The sequence below is a fragment of the Talpa europaea genome (assembly GCF_964194135.1).
Source record: "Talpa europaea genome assembly, chromosome: 10".
NCBI lineage: Eukaryota > Metazoa > Chordata > Mammalia > Eulipotyphla > Talpidae > Talpa > Talpa europaea.
In genome coordinates this window covers 10,960,992-10,987,198 of record NC_140077.1, presented here as the reverse complement: position 1 = coordinate 10,987,198, position 26,207 = coordinate 10,960,992, and the positions used below count along the sequence as shown (strand labels likewise).

The window sequence follows — 26,207 nt, the reverse complement described above, 5'->3', positions numbered from 1 at the left end:
ATGCCCGCTTTGCTGTTGCTGCAAGTCGTTTTCCTGTTTTCTGGAGGTAAGATTTTGCTGGTGGGGACAGGAGTAAGGTGTTGAGGCATGTGGTTTACTGCACATCTGTAGATTGTAACTTCTAAAGGGGCCACCTGCCTAGTCTAAGACCTGTCATCTTGTGCTTGGACCAGTGCAGCAGCCTCTTGAGAGGTCTTCCTGGGTCCACCTGCTCCCCTCCACATAGTAGCCATTTCAAAAAGCAAATCTGCTCATGTGTGGACACTCTCTATCCCTCCCCCTGCCTGAAAATTTGAAGTTCTGTCCCAGTGCATCACCTGGCTCAAGGAGGGCTCACCTGAGGCCCGACACCTGCCCTAATAGCTGAGCACAGCATGCAGAGGCACGTTGGCTCCCCTCTCTCCATCAGAGACACTTGGCAGAGTTGCTGTTGGGGCTTTTAAAAGGAGCAGTCTTTTCTGTTCTTTGATGATTCTGGTCTTGACAATGCTTCAAGTCTCTGGCCCTTTGCCAGTGACTCCTGAACACATCCAGGAAACCTTCGTGCCCACCTGCTGTGTGCAGGGGCTGGGCTTGGCTCCTCCGAGGACAGGTGGGAATGTACTGTGGGGAACCTCTGGGCTCCTGGCAGCGGCACTGTGTTAAGGGAAGGACTGCAGCAGGCCCACGAGTTGGCAAGTTCTAGTGATTTCCTTTCCGAGTGCCAGCTCTAGTTATTACATTCAACCAGGGAAGACTCATCAGCCTCTTTCTGTGTGTATTTTCAATTTTTCTCTTCAAAATACCCAAATTTGAATACAAACATGCCGATAAAAGTGGGGTAACTGGAAGTTTCTTTATGTTCTCCATCTGCTGAATTTTGTGAGCAGTGTCATCATACTCATGCCTGCTTTCTCTTCCCACCTGTGTGTTCTGGTCTCACACTGTGGAGGCTGAGCCCTCTTCCTTTGCTGTCTTGTAATGACTGCTTCTGGGGTTTTCTCTCCTAGTGCTCCCAGCCCTCCCTCTGCAGGAAGTCCACGTGAGCAGGGAGACCATTGGGAAGATCTCAACTGCCAGCAAAAGTAAGCTCATGTTTTAGTCACCCCTCCAAATACCCACTTTAGCCTCTTTGAAATGAACTCAAGGGACACCAGCTTCTCTGTACAATTTCGACTCTGCTCCCATCTTGCTGTCACACTGTAGTCAGTTAATTTCCCTAAAGAGGGGCCTGACCAAGTCCCTCTCCTGGGGAAGTCTGTGCTGCTGAATTTCTTGACTTGCATTTGGGGATTTTCTGCTGTGATGATGTCTCCCCAGGTAGCCCTGAATGCCTCTTATATTTCTCTCTGGAAGAATCCCCCTCATTTACTGCCTTCTGGGTGGTGCCATCTTGCTGCTGCTCCCCTGACCTTTGCCATCTTGTATCTTCATGATGAGGTGTGGGGCAGCCTTGGGAGCCAGACAGCCTGGGTCTGATTCCTGCCTCTGTCACTGATACTTTGGTCTTAAGAAAGTTACTGAATTCCAGGCCTCCCCTGGTGGTGCAGCGGTTGAGTGCTGGGCTGTGAGGCTGCCCGCAGCCTCTGCAGCGTGGGTTTGTTCCCCGGCCGCCGGCGAGGGTCCCACAAAAAAAAAAAATAAAGAAAGAAAGTTACTGAATTCCCCTGTGCCTTGCTTTCCTCTTTGCTTTGGTAGAAGTAAAAACCCTAAATCTACTTAGGGCTAGTAGTAGGGATGCGGGTCTAGGGAGCTGATACTAACGTGGATGGTGTTTCTTTTCAAGGGATAGAAAATGCTCTAAAATTGACTGTAGTGACAACAGGCTGTATCTGGGAATATACTAAAACCCACGGAATTGTATGTCATGTGGGTGGATTGTAGTCTATGTGAGTGATATCGCTACAAAACTGTTAAAAAGAAAACCTAGTGATTATGGAATTAAAATGAATGAATAAAACAAGCATTTCAAGCCATACTGGCTTGTACCTGGCATGTGGGACTTGCTGGCTCTTATAACTTGAACCCTTGGGTGATGCAACCCCAGATACTCGGGTGCCTGGCTGTGGCCTGCACTGACAGTGAAGCCCTGGGCTCCTCAGTGTCCTCACTGGCCCAGCAGCAACTCTCTCTAAGGCTCACTGCTGTTGAACTCGAGCCTCCCAATGGGCACAGAATGGCTGCCACCGGCAGCCAGTGGTTACCTCCCCCTTTGTGCTCAGAGAGGCAGCAGTTTGACCCACCTCAAGGTGGAAGTCTTGGGACCGGACTACTGGGGAAGCCGGTTGTCACCCATCCTGCCCCTCTCCCCTAGTGATGCGGTGCTCGGCGGCTCTGGACATCCTGTTTCTGTTGGACGGCTCTCACAGCATTGGGAAAGGCAGCTTTGAAAGATCCAAGCACTTCGCCATCACAATCTGTGATGCCCTGGACATCAGCCCCAGCAGGGTGAGTGCAAGCTTTGTCCTCCCTGCCAGCTGTCTCTGGTGGCAAGAGACAGAAATCCCGCCTTACACAAAAGGGTATTTGTGGGCTTGTGGGATTGGAAGGCAAAGGGGACAGGGTGATGCCAGCCATGGCGGGGTGCAAGGTCACAATCTGGCAGAAACTGTCAAAACTACAAACACTTGGACCCTTTGGCCCAGCCATTTATTCTGCAGACACTCCCACAGGTGCAAAATAATGCACATACACAGTTAACCTTCGCCATGTTGTTTTTACTCAAAAAAGATTTCAGACAACCCAAATGCCCATCCTAAGGCACAGGTAAATCCAGTGCCCTGTGCCTGCATGTACTGAGACCCCCAGCAGGTGAACAAGGACAGTATATGATCTGAAAAGACACCCAAACAAACCAAGTGTAAAAAGTAAGGTGTAAATGGTATTCTGCTTTTTACGAAAAATAGAGGGAGGTGAATAGAGTCAATATTTGTCTTGTGTATGCATGGAGAAACTCCAGAGGGATTTTCAGAGGCTAGGAGGAGCGCTTTCTTGTCGGGGGAGGGGGTGAACAGTGGGTAGAGGAGGAGACACCTTTTTTTATATATACTTCCTGCATTTTGAACCTCATGAACCTATTCAAAAATCAAAAAAAATGTTTAGGGTATTTGGGTCTGGAAAGCCATAATTATTGGAATTAGAGACTATTTGCCTACAGATTAAGGAAGGAAGAGGTTTTCTAAGATGACATTCCTGGTTAATCCTAGAAAAATCTCTAGGATCTAGGAGCAAAAGTGATTTTTCAGAAGGGCTAGGTTTTCTCCAGAATGTCATGTTATTTTGGACAAGTGAGCACATTGCCCTGGACCTCAGGCAGCCTTGCACCGCTATGTGAAGACACCGTGGCATTAATATTCCATCTAATCTTGAACATCCTGAAAATTCTGACCATGATGTCAACCCACTGAATGGGCCAGCACCGGGGAATGCTGATTCCATTCCCTTTGACCCAGGACTTGCTTTTTTTTTTTTTCAATGTTTATTTATAAAAGAACTGGGGTACAGGCCAGATGTGCAGAGGGTGAGAGGACTCACCAGAGACAGAGTGGGGAGCAGAACAGGCAGACTGACTGAAATACACTGCTGAGGGGAGCAGCGGGCAAGACAAGAGAGGTCTGCCGTGCCATGTGGGTAGCTCCGCAGCCAGCCGGGATCGAACCCCCATTGCAGAGGCTGCGGACAGCTTCACAGTGCTGCACTCAACCTCCTGCACCACCAGGGAGGCCCCAGGACTTGCTTTTAATAGGAAGTGAATCTCTATGAAGTTTCACTACTTATTCATGGAGGAGGAGCCATAAAGGTCAACACTGTTGACCTTGGCATTGATGTTGGGTGCCCTGAAATGGGCCTGTATGGCAAGTTGGGAGAGAAGAGCGCTATGGATTATTAGTGAATGTTTCGCAGATGCGAGGACAAGCTCAGAGAGGCTAAGTGATTGCTGAGGGTCACACAGTAGTCTCAGGAGAGAGCTGAGTGGAAGAGCTGGGGCTCTTGCATTTGTCGCTCTCAGTGGCTAGTTCAGAGCTCAGAGGAGGTGATGACACTCAGTTCTCAGAATTCACACCCTGCTATCACATAGCAAGTAGACAACTGGCAAAGTGACAGTGACAGAGTGGGGGCGGAGGGGGGCAGCACTAATGGACTTCAGCATCCTCAAAGACAGAGTTAGAAAATCATGACAAGATACTGCATGGCTGGTGCTTTGAGGACCAGCTGTTGACACCCTCAGGCCCTCAGATTTCAGAGGATTTAATCTCAGTGTCGCTAGACAGTGGGGAGAACATGGCATTGAGTTCTTGAGGCTGTTTTTCAGGTTAGAGGTTGACAAACCAGACAGTTCCCAGCTCAGGGAGTCAGGACTGTGAGAGGCCTAGAAGCTTTCACGGCAGGGAGGCTGGTGATCATTTTCATATAAGAGGATGCAGAGTCGCTATTTTATTGATTGGGCAGATCTTAGTGTTGGGAGCTCCATATTTGGGCTTAGCCTGAGAAAAGCAAGGCATGTTGCATGAAGGAACTGGGTGTCTATTCCAGGAAGCACGGGGGGACCCCCAAAGTTCTCAGACCTAGAGGGAATGCTGTTGAAGGGTTTTTGCTTTGAGGGCTATTTCCAGAGCTTCAGCCATTGGTGGCATCAGGTGTGACAATTTGGCTGCTGCATTTTGGTGTCTTCTTGTCTCCGTGCACAAAGGGGTTTGCCTTGCACCTTATTTTATTTCCTTTTTGAAAAAATTCTACTTTCTATAGCTTTAGTTTCCCGGGAAGAAATGTTCAAGTAGCTATAAATTAAGGCTTTTTATGGATGTGGTTGTTGAGGTAACTTGAAGGTGTTTGAAGTCTCTCAATACTTAAAAGCGGTGAGGTGGGAGTCCTGGCCCCAGCCAGAGCCAGGAGAGAACTGGGGGCTGGCTTCTGAGAATACTGTGAACTGCAGATAAAAGGCAACTGTTTTGCTCCAAAACCACCAATTAGATTAAATGCCTTAACAAGCTGTTTCCATTTTGTTTTGAAGTTGTATCCTTCCTGTTTAGCCCAAGTAAATACACCCAACTGTTGGTCTCAAGGAATTTTTTTTTCCTATTCACTAGGTAATTTGTTTCCATGTTTCAATAAAAAGACAATGAAAAGACCTCACACCCACACCCAGTCCCCCTACTGGCTCTCTTGAGCGTCCTTCCAAAATTGCTTCCCAAAAATACAGGCAGTTTGAATATAATTCTAATTTTCCTCCTCCTTATACAATGCTATACATACTGTTCTATTTATTATCTTTTTTCTCTTCACATTATCTTGTAGGTCTTTCTATACCTGTATATACTATATATTTCTTTTTTAAATAATATATGGTATAATTAAATCTGGTTAATATTCCTGTAAAGGCAGGAACGGGCACAGTGCAGGTTTTCTGATCCCATGCAGACCGGGTAAAGGAGGAGTCAGAGTCCTCAGTAGTTTTGCAGGTTTTTTATTTGGGGTTCACCAGGCATATGGCAGGCAGGGGTGCTGGTTGGGGGGCTGGGAGGCTGGCAGGCCTCCCAGCCCCCAGCAAGTCTTCACTCTATCTGGGCTCTCTGGCGTTCGTTCTGCTGCTTCTCGGCTTCTCTTTCGGCTTCTGCTGCTGCTGGCGTCCCCATGACGCCGCCCTTAAAAAGCACAGTCCAGCTCAGCTGAATCCCATCTACCCATGCCCACACCCTACTCCAGGTGCCCGCCATCAGGCATGCATTCAGGACAAGGATCCATCATCTATCCTGATGGCGGAAGGGCAGAAAAGCCTGATATTTTCTTTACCCTACAATTCCTTCATAAGGATTTACCAAGGTTTAATTAGCCAGCTTCTGTTTAAGCACAAGTGAGGGGCGGGGTGGACTGTGATCAGGGGACTAGGGTGTCCCTGTACCCTGGCTGCATCATGCCTGGTCATACGTCACATTCAAAAAGTGGCAGCCAGACTCCCCTAGGCAGGGACTTGAGTATGATAAGGAAGGTCTGGGTCATAGGGTGTTCTCCTTGGATCTGACTCACTCTGGCTTCAAGTGGGTTTATTTGTAGGGCGTTCTGTGATAGAAAAGGACCTCTATCTGTAGAGAATGCTTCCTTGGTCTTGGGGTCTTTGACTTTTTCATCTGTCTGCTCACTGGTTACAGCGACCGTGGTTAGCTTTGTGACACCCACCCTGACCCTGCTGGGCCAGGAGTCTAATGGCGCCCTGATAAGACGGAAGCACAAGGCCCAGTGGCCGGCTCCCTTTCTTACGAGGCCCGGGCTGCATGTGTATCCTCTCCACATTTTCGTTTCTCCAGCGGCCATGTGGGGATTAGGTGAAATGAGGTGTGAGATTGCTTAAAACTGCCTGCACCTGAGAGGCATTTGGCAAAGACAAGCAAAGACCCCGCCCCAAGGATGCCCAGGCTCAGCTGGGGTGGGGGGTGCTGCCAGAGTGTGGGCCAAGAAGGTAAACTTGGCGGCTGCCCATGAGCAGTACAGGCTGACTGTTTCCTTCCAGCCTCCCCCGGCCTCTGAAATCTTCTTTCAGGGAGACTGGGGAAATCTTCGGTTCTGGTTCACTCCTGTCCTGTCTTTCCTCTTGAGGGTGTTTTTTTTTTTTTTTTAAGATTGTCAGTTGTGGTTTTTTAAAAAGATTTATTTATACAAGAATTGGAGTATAGTCAGGGGCGCGGGAGGGTGAGAAGATTCACTAGAGATAGAGTGGGGAACAGAACAGGCAGATGGATGGAAGACACTGCTGAGGGGAGCAGCCAATGGGGCAGGAGAGGTCTGCCATGCCATGGGGGTTTCTCCCTGGCCAGCCAGGAATCGAACCCATGCTTCAGAGGCTGTGGACCGCTTCACAGAGGTGCGCTCAACCTGCTGCACCACCAGGGAGGCCCTGACTTGACCACACTCAGCCCTGGGCCCGCTCTCTCCTGCTGCAGGTCCGAGTGGGCGCATTCCAGTTCAGTTCCACCCCTCGTCTGGAGTTTGCTCTGGATTCGTCTTCAACCCAGCAGGAAGTGAAGACAAAAATCAAGAGGATGATTTTCAAGTACGTGCAGCAGAAACTGCCATGGTTTGGATTAGCTGGCTGTTCTTAAATTCGTTCCCTTGAAGCAGGTCATTGGCCCCAGTAAGGCTGTGGGCTGCTCTAGGACCCCAGCTGCATCGGTGGGTGATGAGACATCCCTTCTCCAGGCTGCCCCTTGTTAGAACATGATCATGTCTTTGGGGAATGCGAATTCAAGCTTTAAAAAAAGCTAAAGACTTGCTGGGGCCAATGACCTGTCCCAGTTCCCTGGGGCAATAGCTGCTAAAGGTCCAGACAGGTTGAGAACGTGGGGTGGTAGAAAGAACAGGGGGTCCTCCCAGTTCTGTACCTGGTGTCTAGTAGCTGGGACCATTTACCACACTTCTTGAGGCCTCCTTTCTGTCTTCTAAAAAGGTAAGTGCCCCCTTTTTGGAGAATGCTTTCTGTTTTTTGAAAATGCTTTAAAAATGATGATTAGCTTTTTATGTGCTCGTACATACATATACCCTATAAAGCATGTATGTAGTGGGGGTCATAGCATTGCAAATCAGCAGATGTGCGGGTACACATATATATGGGTATAGACATGTATTTTGGTTTAGATATTTTATGTGTATATTATATGTGTATGTCTAGGTTTTAAACACAAAAGATGATTAACTTGCTGCTGTAACCTCTGAACCCCTCTGGTCTTTGCTGCCCCTGCTTCTAGTGTCCACAGCAGTCTCCCTTAATTGATGGGAAAACCCTGAGTTTGGAGGTCCCTTTGCCACTCTCAGGCCTCCATAGGCCCACTACTACTTTAAAGAAGCTCAAGTCTCCCCACAGGGCATAGCAGGAGCTTCAGGGGCCCCAGGGACTTCCACTCAGCTTTTTATCCCAACTCTTTCCTCTGCCTATGGGTGCCCTGGGAAGAAGGAGGGGCAAGTCAAATACACAAAGGTACAAAGGGAACAAGCACATTAATGTTACACACATACTCTCTCTCTCTATATATATATAGATATAGATACATATATGTATAGATACATATATATGGCACACACACACGCATGCACACACCTCTCCTTATTCCCTAGGAGTCTCCCCACCAAGAATGGTTTCCTTTTAGAGAAGTCGCAGCCGTGAGTCCATCTTTGTCTTAGGCTCAGACGCACAGAGCAGCACGCATCAAAATGAGCTCTTTGGCCAGAAGATCTGGCTGGAAGTGCCTGAGAAGTATGCTGAAGAGGCAGGAACCCACGCCCTCCTGGGTATGCTGAATCACTCTGTGGGCAGTGATACTTAGTGTCTGCACTTTAAAAAGTTCTCTCCCCACTGCCTCCCTGCCCTGTGACTATTAGACACACTATTTTATAAAAGCTTTATTGAGAGAAAACTTACATATCATAAAGTTCACACATTTAACATGTACTAGTTAGTGGTTTTGAGTATATTTTCAGAGTTAGTCATTACCATAATCTTTTTTTAGATATTTCATGATCCCCCCCAAATCTTTTAAATAGATATTTCTCCAAAGAAGATAAACAAATTAAAAAAAGATATACAAATGGGGGGCCTCCCTGGTGGCGCTGGTGGTTGAGCGCAGCTCTGTGAAGCTGTCCGCAGCCTCTGCAGTGCCGGTTCGATCCCCACCAGCTTCGGAGCAACCCACATGGCAAGCAGACTTCTCCTGTCTCACCTGCTCCTCCCCTCAGCAGTGTGTTTCTTCAGTCTGCCTGTTCTGTTCCCCACTCTGTCTCTGGTGAATCCTCTCACCCTCCTGCTCATCTGGCCTGTACCCCAGCTCTTGTATAAATAATAAAAAAAAAAGATATACAAATGGCCTATAAGCACTGAAAAGATACTCAATATTATTAGTCATTAAGGAAGTACAGATGAAAATCTCAGCAAGATACCATTTTATACCCATTGAAAAGGTTAAAATAAAAGCTAATGTTGGTAAAAAAATGTTGAGGAATTGGAACCCTCACGTATTTCTGATAGGAATGTATCATGGTGCAGTCACTTTGGAAAGCTCTTTGGCAGTTTTCAATGTCAAACATATGATCCTGCCACTCCACTCCCAAGAGTATTAAAGACACAATTGCCACACAAAAGATTATATGCTAATGTTTATAGCTACACTATTTGTAGTAGCCAGAAAATGTAACAAAACAAAATGGATGAGCTGGTTAACAAATGTGGCCTAGCCTTACAATGGAATATTATTTAACCATAAAAAGGAATAATGTGATTCAGGCTGCAACATGGATGAACCTTGGACATCTTAAGTAAAAGAAGGCAGACACAAAAGGTCACATATTGTATGATTTTATTTATATGAAATATCTGGAATAGGCAAATCTATGGAGACAAAATAGATTATAGACATTGCCTAGGTTTCTGGGCCAAGGGGCTGGGGGTGAACATAATACTTTTTTTTTTTTAAGATTTATTTATTTATTTGTTTGTTTGTTTGTTTATTTATACAAGTACTGGGTACAGTCAGAAGCGCGGGAGGGTGAGAGAATTCACCAGAGCCAGAGCGGGGAGCAGAGCAGGCAGAAGGACCGAAGGACACTGCTGAGGGGAGCAGCGGGCGGCACGAGAGGTCTGCGCGCCATGTGGGACCCTCCTCCGGTGGCCGGGGAGCAGCCGGGGATCGAACCGGCGCTGCCGAGGCTGCAGGCAGCCTCACAACCCAGCGCTCAACCGCTGCACCACCAGGGAGGCCCCATAATGTTTCTTTTTAAAAGAGGGATGAAACTGTTTTGGATGTAGGTAGTGGTGATTATTGCACAACTCTGAATATACTACAGATCACTGGATTGTATCCTTTAAGAGGTGAACTTTATAATTTGTGAATTATATCATCATTGATATACATTACATACCCAAAAATATTTGCAGAAGAAAAAGCCTGCTGGCTGAAGTTTAGGATCAAAAGTCAAAAACCTTTTGGGTGGCTATGACTCAAATCACTCAGGCCTAGTCTCTCATGTGAAAAACTAAGCATTTTGAAGTGAATGCTATGAAAACACATTAGAGATCATCTAGTATCTGTTCCAGCCCATTTTATGGAGGGGGATTGTGGGGTTGAGAAGGAGCCAGTGATTTGGCCAGCACCGCAGGGTCTCAGGGCTAGTCCAGTAACACCCCACCCCCACCCAGCTGTCCTCTCCTGCCTCTACCCACCTCCTTCTCCTTCCCTCCCAGCCCCTAAATAAGTTGTTGACTCTCTTCAGCTGTGTTGAAAATTATAACTGAGGGTTTGAGAGCGTTATTCATGACATGACATCCAGAGATGCATCAAGAATGTGGCAGACGAGGCCAGGCATGGTGGGGGGGTAGGTAGAGAAAGAAGCCTTTTCATGTGTCTAAACAAGATCAGCTCTTCTTTGGGGGCTGTGTGACTAGCAGTTGTGTATCCTAGGACAACTCTAGTTGACAACAAACAAGGCAAGGAGGCAGTGACTGATTTTTGGCCACTGTTGTAGGGTCACCAAGGACACTAACCATTAAAATGCTATTATTAATCAGGGCAGCAGAACATGGGCCAAGTGGGAGTAATGGCCACTCCCAGGCCTTTTCACCCTTCTTTGTAGTGAAGTTTTTAATGCTGGTCTGATTAAGACATCTCTATCCAAAGCCCAGAACATTCGCCTCTCCAAACCAAGGTGATGGCCTAAAAGGGTGCTGTTTAATTGAAGTAACATCACATTATAACATTATGCAAGTTCAGGTGTGCACCACTGAGACTCACTCTGTGGGTCCACTACATTAAGTTCCCCATGGAAAGTCTAATTCCATGTTTCACCATTCAGTGGTCCCCTAACGGGGTGTTTGGTGATGCTGGAACACCACCCTGACAGCTAAATTACTGCTGCCTTGCAATAAGAAGTTTAAAAAATATTAGCAAAACTTCCAATTTTATACCCCATGATAACGTAAAATCAGATGAAGTGTGATAGTATTTGAGTCTCAAATTTTCCAGCCAGCTGGCTCTGCAGACTCGCGCGGTCACTTCATTAATCTCACTGTAACAGTCCTCTTAGATCTCGGCAATTGCATTTTTTGGATCCCATCTATGCTTTATCAGAGTTTTCCTATTTATAGATGTCTATAGCAGTAGCTCTCCCCACTTTACCTTAGCACAAAGCCTTTTATAGACTTTTCTGGTGTCCTTCAAACCACTGTGACATTTAAAAATGACTTTGGAATAGCTATAATTACAATGCATTTTGTTCACTCTTTTTTCCACTTAATATTATTTCGCCTAAGGTTGCATTAAATATTTTTGTGGTGATCCCTCTTAATGGTTTTCTAATAAGCCAGTGAACTGAGGCATCACAATGTATTTAAACATTCCCTTGAAAGGACACATTTAGGTTGACCCCAGGATTTTTGCCTCTTGCTTTAAAAAGAAAAAACCTGTAATCAACATCTGGCTTCCTGCAGTGAATTTTCTTGTTTTTCAAAGTCTGGTCCACCCTCTACCTGCATCAGAACCTCTGGGATCCAGCGGGAGGGAGCCCTGATTTAAAATGCAGCTTTTCAGGCCCAGGCACACCTGCGAGGGGTTTGGACTCTGAGAAGGGGATCAGTTTACATTAAGTCTCCTGGAGGATTTTGTCTGTTTTGGATCCAAACTGTGTTTATTGGGATGGTTTCCCGTTCATCTTGATTCAGGATGCTTTTGCTGCTGCTTCTGTCAGAAGGAGCCTCCTCCTGTGAGCCTCACTGTTCCTCCTGGAGGCTGGCAGAGGATGGTGGAGCTGCCAACACAGTGCCACCATGTTTGCGTAGCTAATGACAGCGACAGCGGTGATTTTATAGCCTCCTGCTCATTTCACACCCATGAAATAGGACCTGGTGCTTTGCTGCTTGTGTTTCCTCCAGTCCTCTTCTGGGGAGGGATGGAGATCTTTTTCCAGAGGCATATTCCTGTGCGGAGGTTGCCACCACCAGAGGTGCTGAGGGGTTTTCACACTCACTGGAATTTGAGACTGATCCAACAGATAGACATCTTGGAATAGTAAATAGTAGTTACGATGGCTGTTCCATGAGCAGGGATGTCCCATCTAGTAATTAATATTAGGTAATATTATTATTATTACTGCAGTTGTAAGGATGGCATTCAGGAACAGAGAGGTAGAGCAAACCAGGAAGAGATGTCTGGGCAGGAAGACCCATGTGAGATTAATAGGGAGACACATTCTTATTGTTTTTTTGTTGTTGTGATTTTTTTTTAGATTTATTTATTTATTTACACAAGCACTGGGTATAGTCAGAAGCGCAGGAGGGTGAGAGAATTCACCAGAGCCAGAGTGGGGAGCAGAACAGGCAGACTGACGAAGTACACTGCTGAGGGGAGCAGCGGGCGGCACGAGAGGTCTGCGCGCCATGTGGGACCCTCGCCTGGAGGCTGGGGATTGAACTGGCGCTGCAGAGGCTGCGGGCAGCTTTGCAACCCAGTGCTCAACCGCTGCACCACCGGGGAGGTCCCACATTCTTATTGTTAAAGTAAAACACACACGCACGTGTGTGCACACACACACACATACACACACACACCACCCCCAGCCTCTTGGTGGATGTGTTCACTCTACAGGCATGACTAGTGTCTTCCAGGAAGGCTGGGTCATAGGTAGACATTGCCTTAATTTGTACTCGGCGCTGGCTGGGTGTGAGTGTGCCCACCCCAGCTCTCGCGTGAGCAGTCAGTGTTTCTGAACCGTGATCTTGCGGGGCTTTCTCTCTGTGGGGTTCACATTGCAGTCATTCCATCGGCCTCACGTTGTAGCTCACATTTGTTTGTGTAACCGGTTGCCCACTGAAAGGTTTGCCTAAAACCCTTGTCATGAGTCATTGTTCCCTGCCTGCTGGCACCCAGCAGCCCTCCTCCCTCTGAGGCGGCCTGTGTAAGCCTCCCGACTCCCGACGGAGTGGAGATAGTGTGCTGGGATTCTGAGCTTGGTCCATGACCCATCTGACCGGGCTATGAGAGAACCGTCCGCCTACCGGTTAGAAGGCCGTTAGCATCCTGTCAAGAGGGGACCCCGTGACCTGCCCTGATCTGAAAGCAGCCCCATAGTTTGGCCTCCCTGCACCCAACCCTGAACTTGGAAGTGGACCAGAAAGGCCTGATCACAGACGTGAGCCTCATCAGGCCCTCACAGAAGAGCCCTGTGCTTCACTCTCCGGGAGCCTCAGTGAGCTCAGTTGTCTGCTTTCCCGCCCCAGGGAGGCGCTGAGTCATAACAAGGAGGGAATGATGTATAGGAAGGGGGTGAGCATTGCGTGATGAGAGTCGTCAGCCAGAGGCATCACTGGGGGGGAGAAAGCAAAACATGTGCGCGCACACGCACATGCACACACACAAAATGACATCATGACATGAGGTGCCTTAAGAGACATGCAGGTGCCTCTTAAGTCCACAGGAAACCCTCATCTCATTGTCTGGGAGCAGAGGTGGGAGGCGTGGCTCACACTGGAGTCGCCAAGGAGCTCTGCAGGGGCAACGTGCCTGTCCCAGCTTCCTCTCTGCATCACTGATGCTCTTTTCCTTTGTGGGTGTGTGCAGAGGAGGACGCACAGAGACAGGCCTGGCTCTGAAGCAGCTGCAGAAAGGGTTCCCCGGGGGCAGAAATGCCTCCGTGCCCCAGATCCTCGTCATCGTCACTGACGGGAGGTCCCAAGGACAGGTGGCACTGCCAGCCAAGCAGCTGAAGGAAAGAGGTGTCACCGTGTTTGCTGTGGGGGTCCGCTTTCCCAGGTAAGAACTCGGGGCAGCCCTCTGCGTCTGCTGGGAGGAGGAGAGGGGAGCTGGGAAACCCGCCTGGTCCTCCTGGGGCCATCATTTCTTCATTTTCTTCTTTATTGCTGGAGCCCAGGAAGATCCAAGTTTTTGGAAGCATGAGAGTTTGCATTATATTTAATTGGTTATAAATGCCAGAAACTCAATTCAAGTTTAGGAATGAAGTTTGTGGGTTCATCTAATTCCACCAGGTGGGTGAGGGGCCCTTCAGGGTGAGTAGAGGTCAGGATCTGCAGGGAGTCCCCTTGCTGGTGTCTTTCTTGCAGCCTGGTTCTTGGCAAGCTGGAGCTGTGACTGCAGCAGCACCCAGGTCACCTCTTCCCAGCTCCAGCTGGAGAGATAAGACTCCTGTCCCTGTTTTGAGCTGAGTTATCCCAGAAATGAGTCTGATTAATCTGAACCATTGACCTTCTCATGAGGGCAGAGGGTGGGGTCTGGCTGGTTCCCCCCCCCCCCAATAGCTACATTTCTTTAAATGCTGGAACATGCCTCCTAAGAAAAAAGGGGTACGCAGGTCCTCAGTGTTCCCAACCCCAAAGCTGGAGGGGACATCTGTGGGCCCCTACTTGTGGACATTAAGTGAAATGACTCTGGTCTGGGCATCGTGCCTAGAAACTTCTTTATAAATCTAGTATATTTATTGTCTCAATAAATACAGGTTGTTTCCCTAAAGCCACACACTATTCTAGGTTCTTGGGAGAGAGAAACAGCCACACATGGAGCTCAAGCCTGCCCTCAGGGAGATTCCATTCTAGGAGAGGAACTAGAAAAATCAACAAGGGAATGAATAAGTAACAGAATCACAGCTGAAAAGACAATGTAGGGTGAGAGGTTACAGAGTGATAGGGAATAGAGAGGATCACTCTTTGAGATAGGGAGGTCTGTCGTGGCTTCTTTGAGGAGCTGATTTTCAAGCAGATGAATAAGTGAGGAACCAACTTTTTGGAAATCAGAGAAAGGAGCAGGTAAGGCAAGCAGATGGCAGGTGCAAAGTCCCTGAGGCTGTAGGATGTTCTAGGAACATCAAGACAGCCAGGGAGTGGTTGCAGTCTGCCTATGGCTCACTTAGACCTTTCCTGCATCCTAGATAAATGAAGTTGCAACCTGGTGGCTTCTGATCATTGGGGTGGTGGAGCCATCCATAGGAGGCCATACCCAAGAGATGGGGGGGGCAGAAGGAGGGTGGCATGAGGCAATGAGCCATTGTAACTTCCCTGCTGGGGCCCCGGGGCAGGTGGGAGGAGCTGCAGATGCTGGCCAGCGAGCCCTGGGAGCAGCATGTGCTCATGGCTGAGCAGGTGGAGGATGCTGCCAATGGCTTCTTCAGTGCTCTTGCCAACTCTGCCCTCTGCACCACCGCCAGCCCAGGTAAGACCTTGGGACTTGGGAGGAGGGACCTTTCCCATGTGGAAGCGGGTGTGGGAATGGACAGTTTCCTGAGGTCAGGACTCAGGAGTCTCCCCAGGGAGGGAGGAGAGAGGATTGGAGGCCAGCAGCCTCCGCCCTGGGTTTGCTCTGCACTGCTCTGCCTCCCTGGGTCAGGCCCTGTGAGTGGCTCAACTGGGAGGGCTGAACTGGTCTGGGGGTGTGGAGGGGCTCAGGACTTGGGACCCAGGTCTAAGGGCCCTGCTCAGGAAGAAGCGCCAAGCCAGCTCCTCCACCTTGGTGTGCCCAGGGAGGCTTCGGCTTGGGGTGAGATCCTCAGTCCTCTTTGTCAGGGGTCCACCCATGAGCCAGGGTGATGTTCAGTGCTAACACATGCACGTGTGCACAGGACAAGGGGGTGGTGGAGGAGGGCAGGGCCTGTGCAGAGGGCCCGTGTGGCTGGCTGCCCTGCAGGGGCCAAAGCAGACACCTCCTGGTGTGGTCAGCCTTGAGCAGGGCAGGAGGGAGCAGGGCCGAGGGCGGCGGCACCGTGGTGGGGGAAAGTGCCTTAACCCCATCTTTGTTGGTCGTGCTGTGGACACAGCCTGCAGGGTCCAGCCTCATCCCTGTGAGCGCAAGACGCTAGAGACCATCAGGGAACATGCTGGCCACGCCCTGTGCTGGAGAGGATCCCGGGGGACCTACGCTGTGCTGACCACACTCTGCCCCTTCTCCAGGTTTGTCTGGAGTCAGAGCCTGGGTGGGGAAGAGGCCCTCAAGGCTGAGTGCTCATAAGCTGCAAAGAACAACTGTTAGAGACCTTAGCCAGGGACCAGGGAGGCCTGGGAGGCCCAGCGATCTGGGAGGGTGAGTCACATCGATATACTGTCCAGCGCTGCAGGGGAGCAGAGGTGGCAGGAAAGAGACCACAGCTGGAAGACGAGGAAGAGAGCCAGGCGCTAGCATTGTGGGGCAGCCACATGCTCGAGACAGTGGTCTGATCGTGAGTTCCTTTCATAACATTGACAATTTCCACATCTACAGGGGCTTTTGAGGCAAGAGGCCTCAAATCCTTCAGTGAATTCCAACTGTAGTGGCTGTGGCAGCCTCAGGCAGTTAAGGTCACCCGCTGCCCAGCTGGCAGCCACTCCCTCGAGACCCTGGGACCATCCCTCGGTGCTCTATCCAAAGCACCTCCTGTCCAGTGCCTCTGCTCAGCAACTGATGCTCCACTCTCGCTCCTTTCTGGATGCCTGGGTGGCATTTCACGAGCTGCGTCTTGGCCCCTTGGCCTGCCCTGACAGTGAGATCAGAGCAGGAGCACAGCAATGACATGGGCTGGCCAAGGAGCCATGAGGGTCGTGCTGGGCTGCCACAGGGTCAGAGGCCAGCTTGGCATCAAGGGTGTGCCCCCGCATAGGTCAGAGGAATGGGGCTTTGTACTATGTCAGAGGCCCCTGGGGGTTCTCTCCAGAACCTGAGCTTTCAAGTATGGAGGTACTTCTCTGTTCCCCAGGGAACAGTCCTAAGTGCCCAGGCAGTTGCTGCCCCCAAGGAGCTGGTGGTCTCGAGATGCCATTGGACAGGAAGCCCAGGTGCCAGGAGGGGCCTGTCCTCCCTGGGGTGTCCTAGAGAAGGGCCTGTTGGAGCAATCATGAGGTTACCTGGGAACCGGGTAGCAGGGGTGGAGAAGGCTTTGAGAGCCGGAAGCCCCAGGAGAGGCCGGTGGGTTCCACTCTGTGGCTTTGCTGAGACTGCAGGCCAGCTGCTGAACGTTGTTGCATCAGTGTCAGGCTGCACAGCTCGCCTGCCCACTGCCTGTTTTTACGGCCACACGGGACTTGAGTGTAGTAGCTGCCTCCACCCTCCCTGGGCTGTCAAGTTAACACACCCTAGTCTCAACTCTGAGAACTAGATCTGTGTCGATTCCCTCATTCTAGAGACACTCACTGAGGGTCGCCTGTGCTCTGGGCACGGACCCAGGTGCTGGGGCATCAGCAGGAACTTGTTAGTGCGGGGCGGGGGCAGCAGTGAGCACAGTGAATGCCTACAGCGAACCACCGGGTGGCGATAGTGCGGTGGAGAAGAAGAATGCAGGGCGGGCAGAACGGGGTGGGTGGCAGTTGGGGTGCGGCTGCAGTGGCAGAAAGGCCTTGCAGGGAATGGGGATCTGAGTCCAGATCTGAAGGAGGTGCTGGACGAGCCCAGTTCAGATCCAGGCCAACCCTTGGCCGGTGTCTGTGCCAGCAGGCAGGCCTGGGTGGGGAAGGGTGGGACCTGAGGAACTTTCTGGGCGAGGATTTGTGGTTTTATGAGGTCACTCAGAGTCAAATGGAGAGGTGGAAGATTTCTCTAATGACCTGGCAGTTTGGCAAACTTTGGATTTTAGCCACTCCTTGAGTTCTTAATTGACTTGGCTTTTATCCCAAGTGGATGTTTTTGCCCCTGACAAGACCCTGCCCTAGAGTGAGCCCCGTTAGCCTGCTCCCGGGATAGGCAGCCCCAGCCCCATAGGGCGGGAAGAAGTGCTCTTTGGAAAACTTGAGAACTTTTTTTGCAAGGCCCCAAGGGGGGAATCCTTAGGTGAGGCCATCCCTGGAGCTGCTGTCCCCTAGGGGAGGGTACTCTGCCCATGAGGAGGGGTGGGAGCTGCCCTTGCTGCAGCAGCACCCCGAGACCCGGAAAGCTCAAGATGAGGCCCAGAAAGGGGGTTGGCATTGGATGGGGGGCATCTGGATCCAGCTTTGCTCCGTTCTAGTAACCATGTGGCTTTGGGCAACACAATTCAGCCCTCTGAGCCATGTCCCTTCTGGAAGAGGGAGATAACTTCAGGGAGCGGTGGATTTGAGGGGATGGTGGAGACACCTGGCACCTGGCGCGCGGAAGCCACCGGGAGCAGAGGCGCCGTGCGCTCCCAGGATGTCAGTGCTCGGCAGGCCTCTGAGGTCATGGAGAGTGATTTGTGCTTCCTCTTGAGCTGCGAAGCCTCTTATGGATGCTTGTGTGTCCAACTGGGGTGAAAAGAAGAGGGGGTAGCATGAGGGGAGGCTTGATGCCCTCGCCACTCAGTCTCCTTTCTCTCCTTCGAGGCTCCAAGTTGTTTAAAATTACAGATGGGGGCCTCCCCGGTGGCGCAGCGGTTGAGCGCTGGGTTGCGAAGCTGCCCGCGGCCTCTGCGGCGCCAGTTCGATCCCCGGCTGCTCCCCGGCCACCGGAGGAGGGTCCCACATGGCGCACAGACCTCTCCTGCCGCCCGCTGCTCCCCTCAGCAGTGTACTTCGGTCCTTCTGCCTGCTCTGCTCCCCGCTCTGGCTCTGGTGAATTCTCTCACCCTCCCGCGCTTCTGACTGTACCCAGTGCTTGTATAAACAAAACAAACAAATAAATAAATAAAGCATGCCTCTATTAAAAAAAAAATAAAAAATAAAATTACAGATGGGCGCTCTTTAGAAAAGAGAACTGAGGGCCAGAGAAGGAACATGACTGCGGGATCACGCTCAGTGCCCAGCAGCACCCCCAAGCACTGCCCACGCCCACTGCATTGCTGCCCTCAGAGACTCACTCGTAATAGAAAGCCGTCCCCACCATGCAGACATGACACATGTCGCTGACTTCTGACAGGACGGCCAACTTACCTTATCTTTTCATTGCCTCTGGGTAGTCTGAAGCAATCCCTAGTGTGTGTGCACATGAAAGCTGGGAGAGAGTCAAGAAAAAACAGCTGGCATTTTCCTGGACCACTTCTGTACTGGAATCTTATTTCAGCTTTTAGTATTTTAAATAAACTTCCTGGTAAACCTTTGATCTCTACCATTTGTTTCCTTGGATTGTAGCTGGAAGAAAGTTTTCTTAACCCACCCTGCCACTTGCTACAGGACCACCTGCCCAGGTACAGTTGGCCTTGTGACCGCCCTGGCTCTTCCTGGGTTGTGGGATTAGGCTGGTTTCTAAAGGGCCTGGCACTCCTGGGGTGGGTACACCTCTAGGGCAGAGGGTGGTCAGGCCGTGCTCCTCTCTCACTTGCCCAGTGGATTGTTTTTACTGAGAATGGAGAGATGGTTTGGATCAGCAGCCTTAGCAGCGCCTCTTGCATTGATGAGAGGATGTGTGCTTGGAGCACCAGCCCTGCAGATGGAAAGCCTCGCATCCAGTGTAGAACTCAGGGCTGGATACCTGAGACTCATTTTCCTTCACAAAGTAGGGTGATGTTTGCCTCAGGTCTGGAACCCCCATTTTCCTGCTCCGTGGGATCGGCAGCATCATATGTGGCATCCTCCTGAAGATTCAGTGGATAATACCCATGGAAGGGCTTCACCAGCTACAAAGTCCCAAGCAAACGTGAAGCATCATTCAGCCCAGTTCCCCAGGGGGCCCTCGGTACCCCTCACCTAGGCCTCTGGTGCATTCCTCTGGCCTGGGAGCATCGAAATCACACTCGAGTGTTGGTGTCAGTCCTGTGGATTTGCTACTACTGGTGGGGTAAAGAGCCCTGAGCAGAGCAGGTGGCTTTATCTATACACAGAGTGGCCCTCCTAGCCAGAGCTGGGGTGGGGGGGCCTCTTGGCAGCCTGTTTTAAAACCCCAACTTTGCTGGCTTCTGCAGCACAGGAGAAACTGAAAGTGGACATGTTTCTGCCCAGGCATTAAGCCTGGGGACTTACAGTTTTGGAAACAGCGTGATCTAGCCTACAGAGTGGTCGACTTAAACCCAGAAACGCATTTCCTCACAGCTCTGGAGGCCACAAGCCAAGACATGACGTCAGCAGGACTGGTTTCCTCCGTAGCCTCTGTCCTGAACTTGCTGGTGGCTGCCTCTCCATGACCTGTCACCACAGCCCTCTCGCCTGTGGCCTCAGCGAAACTTAGAAGGCCCTGTCTCCAAATACAGCCACTTTCTAAGCTATTGGGGGTAGGACTTCTAATGGGAATTTGGGGTGCACACCGTTCAGCCCATCACATGTGTGTTCCCAGTGCCAAGCCAGGAGCCATGTCCCTCTGACGCCTCCGGGTGAGCCTGTGGTTCACACAGGCCTGACCAAGCACTACCACCACCACCAGCCCCTCCTCTGGCGGGTGCTTTCTGCTTGCTTTCTCTCATACAGGTGTGGTACCCAGTTTCCTGGTGGTGAAGGAAGGGACTGGCCCTGTGGGACAGGGTGTCCTGCCAGCCTCACACCTTTGGGCTGATGTACCCGACTGTTGACGGGCCTCTCTCTGCTAGGTCCTTGTGACTCACAGCCTTGCCAGAATGGAGGCACATGTGTTCCAGAAGGACTGGACAGGTACCACTGTCTCTGCCCACCAGCCTTCGGAGGGGAGGCCAACTGCGGTATGTAAGCTGGGAATGCCACCACCGGCTGTTGGGGAGCAGGAGCCGAGGCTCCCCTTCTCACCTCTGCCCTTCTAGCTACAAGGTAGAAACTGGCCCTTGAGTTTTAGAGCTGCCTACTTTGCAAGAACACCCCTAATGTGGCATCTCTCGTGGTCTAGTTGTGAATGTTCCCTGCACATGTGACTAAGGCGGTGAGGCCCTGGCTAGGACAGTGGCCCCTGGCTGTAGAGTGACCACTGCTTAATACTGCACCATGGCAGAGCCCAGCTGCAGGGGGCAGCCAGCTCTGGGTCCTGGTTCAGAACAGAGTCTCTTCTCGCCTCTTCCAGGGAGAGGAGAAAAGAGTCTTAATACTGTTTGCTTTTGAAGATAAGAAATAAAGATTTTTTTTTTTAAGTAGGAGAAAAGACCAAACTGAATGATGCATGTACAGACCATTTATGTTGCTGTAAATTTTAGACTAAATGGGACAGGCTGAGGGTTTCTATCCTGAGCTAAGGAATAGGATAGGGAGGGATCCGGAGGAGAGAAGGGATAACTTGAAATGATGATTCCAATTGGCTTTAGCTCCTGGGGTTATTGGGAGCTTGAAATAAGATTATGTATGTAAAGTACTTAGCTCAGTGCTGAAAAGGTAATAGGGGCTTGTTTAATAACTTTTTAAAAAGTATAGTGCTCTGGGGCCTCCCCGGTGGGGCAGCGGTTGAGCGCTGGGTTGCGAAGCTCCCCGCGGCCTCTGCGGCGCCGGTTCGATCCCCGGCTGCTCCCCGGCCACCGGAGGAGGGTCCTACATGGCGCACAGACCTCTCCTGCTGCCCGCTGCTCCCCTCAGCAGTGTCCTTCAGTCCTTCTGCCTGCTCTGCTCCCCGCTCTGGCTCTGGTGAATTCTCTCACCCTCCCGCGCTTCTGACTGTACCCAGTGCTTGTATAAACAAACAAACAAACAAATAAATAAATAAATAACATGCCTCTATTAAAAAAAAAAAAAAGTATAGTGCTCTGTCCACTGGGGTGTATGTAGAAGAAATCAAGCTTGACTCCCTGCCTCACAAGCTACATGAAAATCTATTCCAGGTGAATGTAAAAGGCAGAGCAGTGAAGCTTCTGGAAGTAAATGGTGTTTTGCCAAACAGGACATGAGAAGCACTAATCATAAGAAAAAAGAAGATAGATTTCATGGGGAGTTTTTTTACATTTATTTATGCATATAAGTACTGGGGTGTAGACCAGAGGTGCAGCGGAGTGAGAGGACTCACCAGAGACAGAGTAGGGAGCAGAACAGGAGGATCTAGTGAAATACACTGCTGAGGGGAGCAGCAGGCAAGACAGGAGAGGTCTGCTGCGCCACGTGGGTCAGCTCCCTGGCCAGGGATTGAACTTGTGCTGCAGTAGCTGGTGATAGCTTGATAGTGCTGAGACTTAATCCCTTGAGCCAATAGGGAGGCCCCAGATTTCATGTTTTTTACTGAGAAGAGGTTGGATGGAGACCCTAAGTGAGAGCAGGGAGGGAGCACGCCATGGCCAGCTCTGTCTGATTGTCCGCTCTGCTCACTAAATCCCTGAAGCCTCAGTTTCCCGGGCCTATCTCCCTTCTGGGGAGGTTTCTTCTGGGGAGGTTTCTCCTGGCCCCCGTCGTGGCTGGGTGTCCCAGGTGGTACCTGCACGCTCCAGGTAGCCACAGGGTGACCACTGCTGTGATTCTGGCAGCCCCGAAGCTGAGCCTGGAATGCAGAATCGACGTCCTTTTCCTGCTGGCCAGCTCGGCAGGCACGACTCTGGAGGGCTTCCTGCGGGCCAAGGCCTTCGTGAAGCGTTTCGTGCAGGCCACGCTGAGCGAGGACTCTCGGGCCCGCGTGGGTGTGGCTCGGTACAGCCGGGAGCTGGTCGTAGCAGTGCCCGTGGGTGAGTACCGGGATGTGCCAGACCTGGTCAGGAGCCTCGATGGCCTTCCCTACAGCGGCGGCCCCACCCTGACGGGCAGCGCCTTACAGCAGGCAGCGGAGCGAGGCTTCGGGAGCGCCACCAGGACAGGCGAGGACCGTCCACGCAGAGTGGTGGTCCTGCTCACCGAGTCACGCTCCCAGGACGAAGTGGCTGGCCCGGCGCATCATGTGAGGGCCCGAGAGCTGCTTCTGCTGGCTGTGGGCAGCGAGGCCGTGCGGGCAGAGCTGGAGGAGGTCACGGGCAGCCCAAAGCACGTGATGGCCTACACTGGCCCACAGGACCTGTTCAACAAAATCCCAGAGCTGCAGAGGAAGCTGTGCAGCCGACTGCGGCCAGGTGAGCTCCCCTGCCTGTACCAGCTGTGGACTAGCCTGCCATGGCCAGGGCAGTGGGCAGGCCTGCAGTGGGCAGGCCCGTCCTCCCCACCCAAGGCCTGCACTAGGGGCTGGAACCACGTGCCACGTAACTTCAGTGTAGTAGTCAATAAAATGAGACTAATTGTAGCACGTCCCCAAGGGCATTTGTGAGGCTTAAAACATGTACACTGTACAGAGTATGTACTCAGAAAATCATGGGTGTTGCTGTTGGTTGCGTTAATAATTCTTGTTAACAAGGAGCTCTGAGGGTACAGCATGCTCTAGAAAAGGTGCTTTCCAGCATCTTTTTGGCAGTCCACAGAAAGATGCATTCCCAGTGCATGCATGCATGTGTGCACACATTCACACGTGTGGAACATTTTATGAAAAACTTTTTTTTGCACCTGGGATGCATTCTGACTGCATTGTGACGTGTGCAACCATAAAATTGATCTCATGACCCACCACTGGAGGGTGCTTGGGAGAACACTGCCCCTGGGATTAGCCATTCCCATGGATGAGCAGGTGCCTGGCCTGTGGCCCGAGATGGCCTGGCATAGCTGAAGGGTCCCCATTTCTTCTCCATGGAGGTGGGTATCATATCTGGTGGAAATTCATGTCCATCCCAGCAGGGAGGCCAGGGGTGTGGTCAGCTGAGCATTTGTATGTCCTGTCAGTATTCTAGGGGCGGGGGAGTACTGGAGCTACAGCGGACAGACAGCAGATGAGCAGCTGTGGGCTCTTCCTAACTCAGAGTAGCCCCCACTTTGCTGTCTGGAGCTGCCCCCCCAAGGCCCACCCTCTTTGCTCCCACAGGCTGCAGGACACAGTCGCTGGACCTGGTCTTCATGTTGGACGCGTCGGCCTCAGTGGGCCCCGAAAACTTTGCACAGATGCAGAGCTTTGTGAGAAGCTGTGCCCTCCAGTTTGACGTGAACCCTGATGTGATGCAGATTGGCCTGGTGGTGTATGGCAGCCTGGTCCAGACGGCCTTTGGGCTGGACGCCCACCTGACCCGTGCAGCGGTGCTGCGGGCCATGAGCCAGGCCCCCTACCTGGGCGGGGCGGGCTCGGTGGGCACGGCCTTGCTGCACATCCACGACAAGGTGATGACTGTCCAGAGGGGTGCCCGGCCTGGGGTCCCAAAGGCCGTGGTGGTGCTCACAGGGGGGACAGGTGTGGAGGATGCAGCTGGCCCTGCCCAGAAGCTGAGGAACAACGGTGTCTCTCTCTTGGTGGTGGGTGTGGGGCCTGTCCTGAGGGGGGAGCTGCGGAGGCTTGCAGGCCCCCGAGATGCCCTGATCCACGTGGCTGCCTACGAGGACCTGCGGTTCCACCAGGACGCGCTCATCGAGTGGCTGTGTGCAGGTGCGTGGGGAATCCACACCCCCAGGGCTGCCTCCAGGGACCAGTGCCCGGGCCTCACATACATCAGGACAAGGACAGCAGCTCCTCCCAGCTGCTGGGGGTGCTTTCTACATGCCGGGTTCTGTGCCGACCCCCGCATGCATGGGAAACGCTGCAGGGCACACACTGTCTCCATTTGACATCCAGGGTGCAGAGAATATCAGGCACACAAATTTAAGAATTATGTGCTTTGTTTGAACAGACGCCACTGTTAGGACACCCATAGATCCCCAAGGGTCTGAGGACCCCAGGTTGGATTTCAGAGCTAGGAGCAGACACAGCCAGGCCAGTCTGACTCCCCGGCTCTTGCTGGTGACCTTTCTGCCTCTTAAAAGCATGTGGCTGTAATAACGTTAAATAGAGTACATCTAAGACTCCTCATACACCTTGGAGACCTGGGTGGAAGTTGGGTCCCCTTAACCTGCCCAAACCGTCTGAAGCAGCAGCCGTGTGCTGACCTACTGCCCGAGGGCCCAAGGAAGCCCTGCTCGTGGCTTCCCATCTGGCTGGGCTTCCTTGGAGGAGGCTCTTGAGGCTGGCTGTGGCGGGGCCTGGTGGACACATTCTCCCTCATAGAAGCCAAGCGGCCGGTGAGCCTCTGCAAGCCCAGCCCGTGCATGAACCAGGGCGCCTGCATCCTGCAGATGGGGAGCTACCGCTGCGAGTGCCGGGCGGGCTGGGAGGGCCCGCACTGTGAGAACCGTAAGTGGGGCTCTCGCTCGACTCGCGTTAGCGGGGGTGGTATTTGGAGCCTATCCAGCCATGGCCCTGGAGTGAAGCAGGTTCTAGGCCTGTGAGTGTTTCTATTTGTTCAGTGAATGGCAATCAGCGAGGGTGAGGAGACGGGGACCTGTCGAGGGGGGGAGGGAGTACACCGAGCCTGTAGCACAGTGCTGGGCACCTGCAGTCCTGTTCACAGTCTTAAAATTGGAACAGCCGGCCACCAGAAAACAGCTCCGACGCAGTTGGGTTTGCCCGCCCCACGGCAGAGGTGGACTTCCAGGGAGCAGGTCTGCAGGCTCTTCAGCGTGAGCTGTGGAGTCAGCGAGCCTGAAGGCCCCGTCCTGCTGGTGGGCTGCCAAGGGCACTTGCCCCCCACCCCAATCCTCAGAGTTCTCTTCTTTCCCAGGGTCCTTGAGAGGAGATGCCCCCAAGGTACATGGCTCCCACCAAGAGCCTGCAGATGGACAGCCACACCCCTCCCGGCATCTGCAGAGGCCACCTGGGCACTGAAGGGCCACTGCCCGCCGCCCGGTGTCTGCTTCCAGCTGGGTCCAGAGCCAGCCCACCCACTTCCCTCACCAGCGCTGCTCGGGGCACAGCAGCAGCTGACCTCACCCAGTAATGATGTTGAAAACGCTTGTAAGTAAATATCTACTCCCATACCTGGCTGTGCGCTACTGACTTGATGTCTCTCCACCTTCCTCCTGGGAGCGGCAAAGGGGCTAGAACCTTGTGTTGGCCACTTTGTGCACGACGTGTGCTGAAGAGTCTCGTTGGGATGGTAACGCTGCCCGAAGGCACTGATTAGAGTGTCATCTGGACCACTGAGCCATGGCATGAGGTGGACAAGTGGGGACTCAGATGTCCCGGATGTATTTGTTCTTAGTGTGAAATGGGCTTGAGCAGTGCCGGGAGCTTCTGGTGATGTGTGTGGGGGAGACTTGGAAAGGGCCCAGGCAGGAATGTTAACCAGCTGGTTTGCATACCCAGCCCCAGTCTCTGGGGACCTGGGAAGCTGGCCTGGGTCCTGGGTAACATTCCTCCTAGAGGGGCTTCCTTTTAAGTTGACTTAGGAGGGCCTACTTGGGAAGGTTTCTCGAGTGCTTTTTTTAATCTCCTCCTCATGTGGCAAGAGGAGTAGAATCTTAAAGTCAACAAATGAAGAATAAAGAACTTAGAGGGCTTTGCTGGTTTTAAGCACAGATGTAGCTGATGCTGTGTAGGGTTTTGCTTTTTACATAAAGCTTTTAAAGAGGTATTTCAAGAAATGTTGGCTAT

General features: G+C 51.7%; 1 protein-coding gene across 1 annotated transcript; it reads left to right on the top strand.

Moving 5' to 3' along the window:
- On the top strand, window positions 1–25,439 carry VWA2 (von Willebrand factor A domain containing 2; the record flags this gene model as incomplete). Its single annotated transcript, XM_084244548.1, has 13 exons — window positions 1–46; window positions 990–1,064; window positions 2,294–2,427; window positions 6,915–7,024; window positions 13,569–13,760; window positions 15,037–15,170; window positions 15,772–15,904; window positions 19,001–19,056; window positions 20,389–20,496; window positions 22,207–22,779; window positions 23,616–24,167; window positions 24,783–24,908; window positions 25,336–25,439. 13 exons carry the CDS (start codon window positions 1–3, stop codon window positions 25,437–25,439), a joined length of 2,343 nt encoding a protein of 780 aa, XP_084100674.1.
- Window positions 25,440–26,207: the final 768 nt, after the last annotated feature.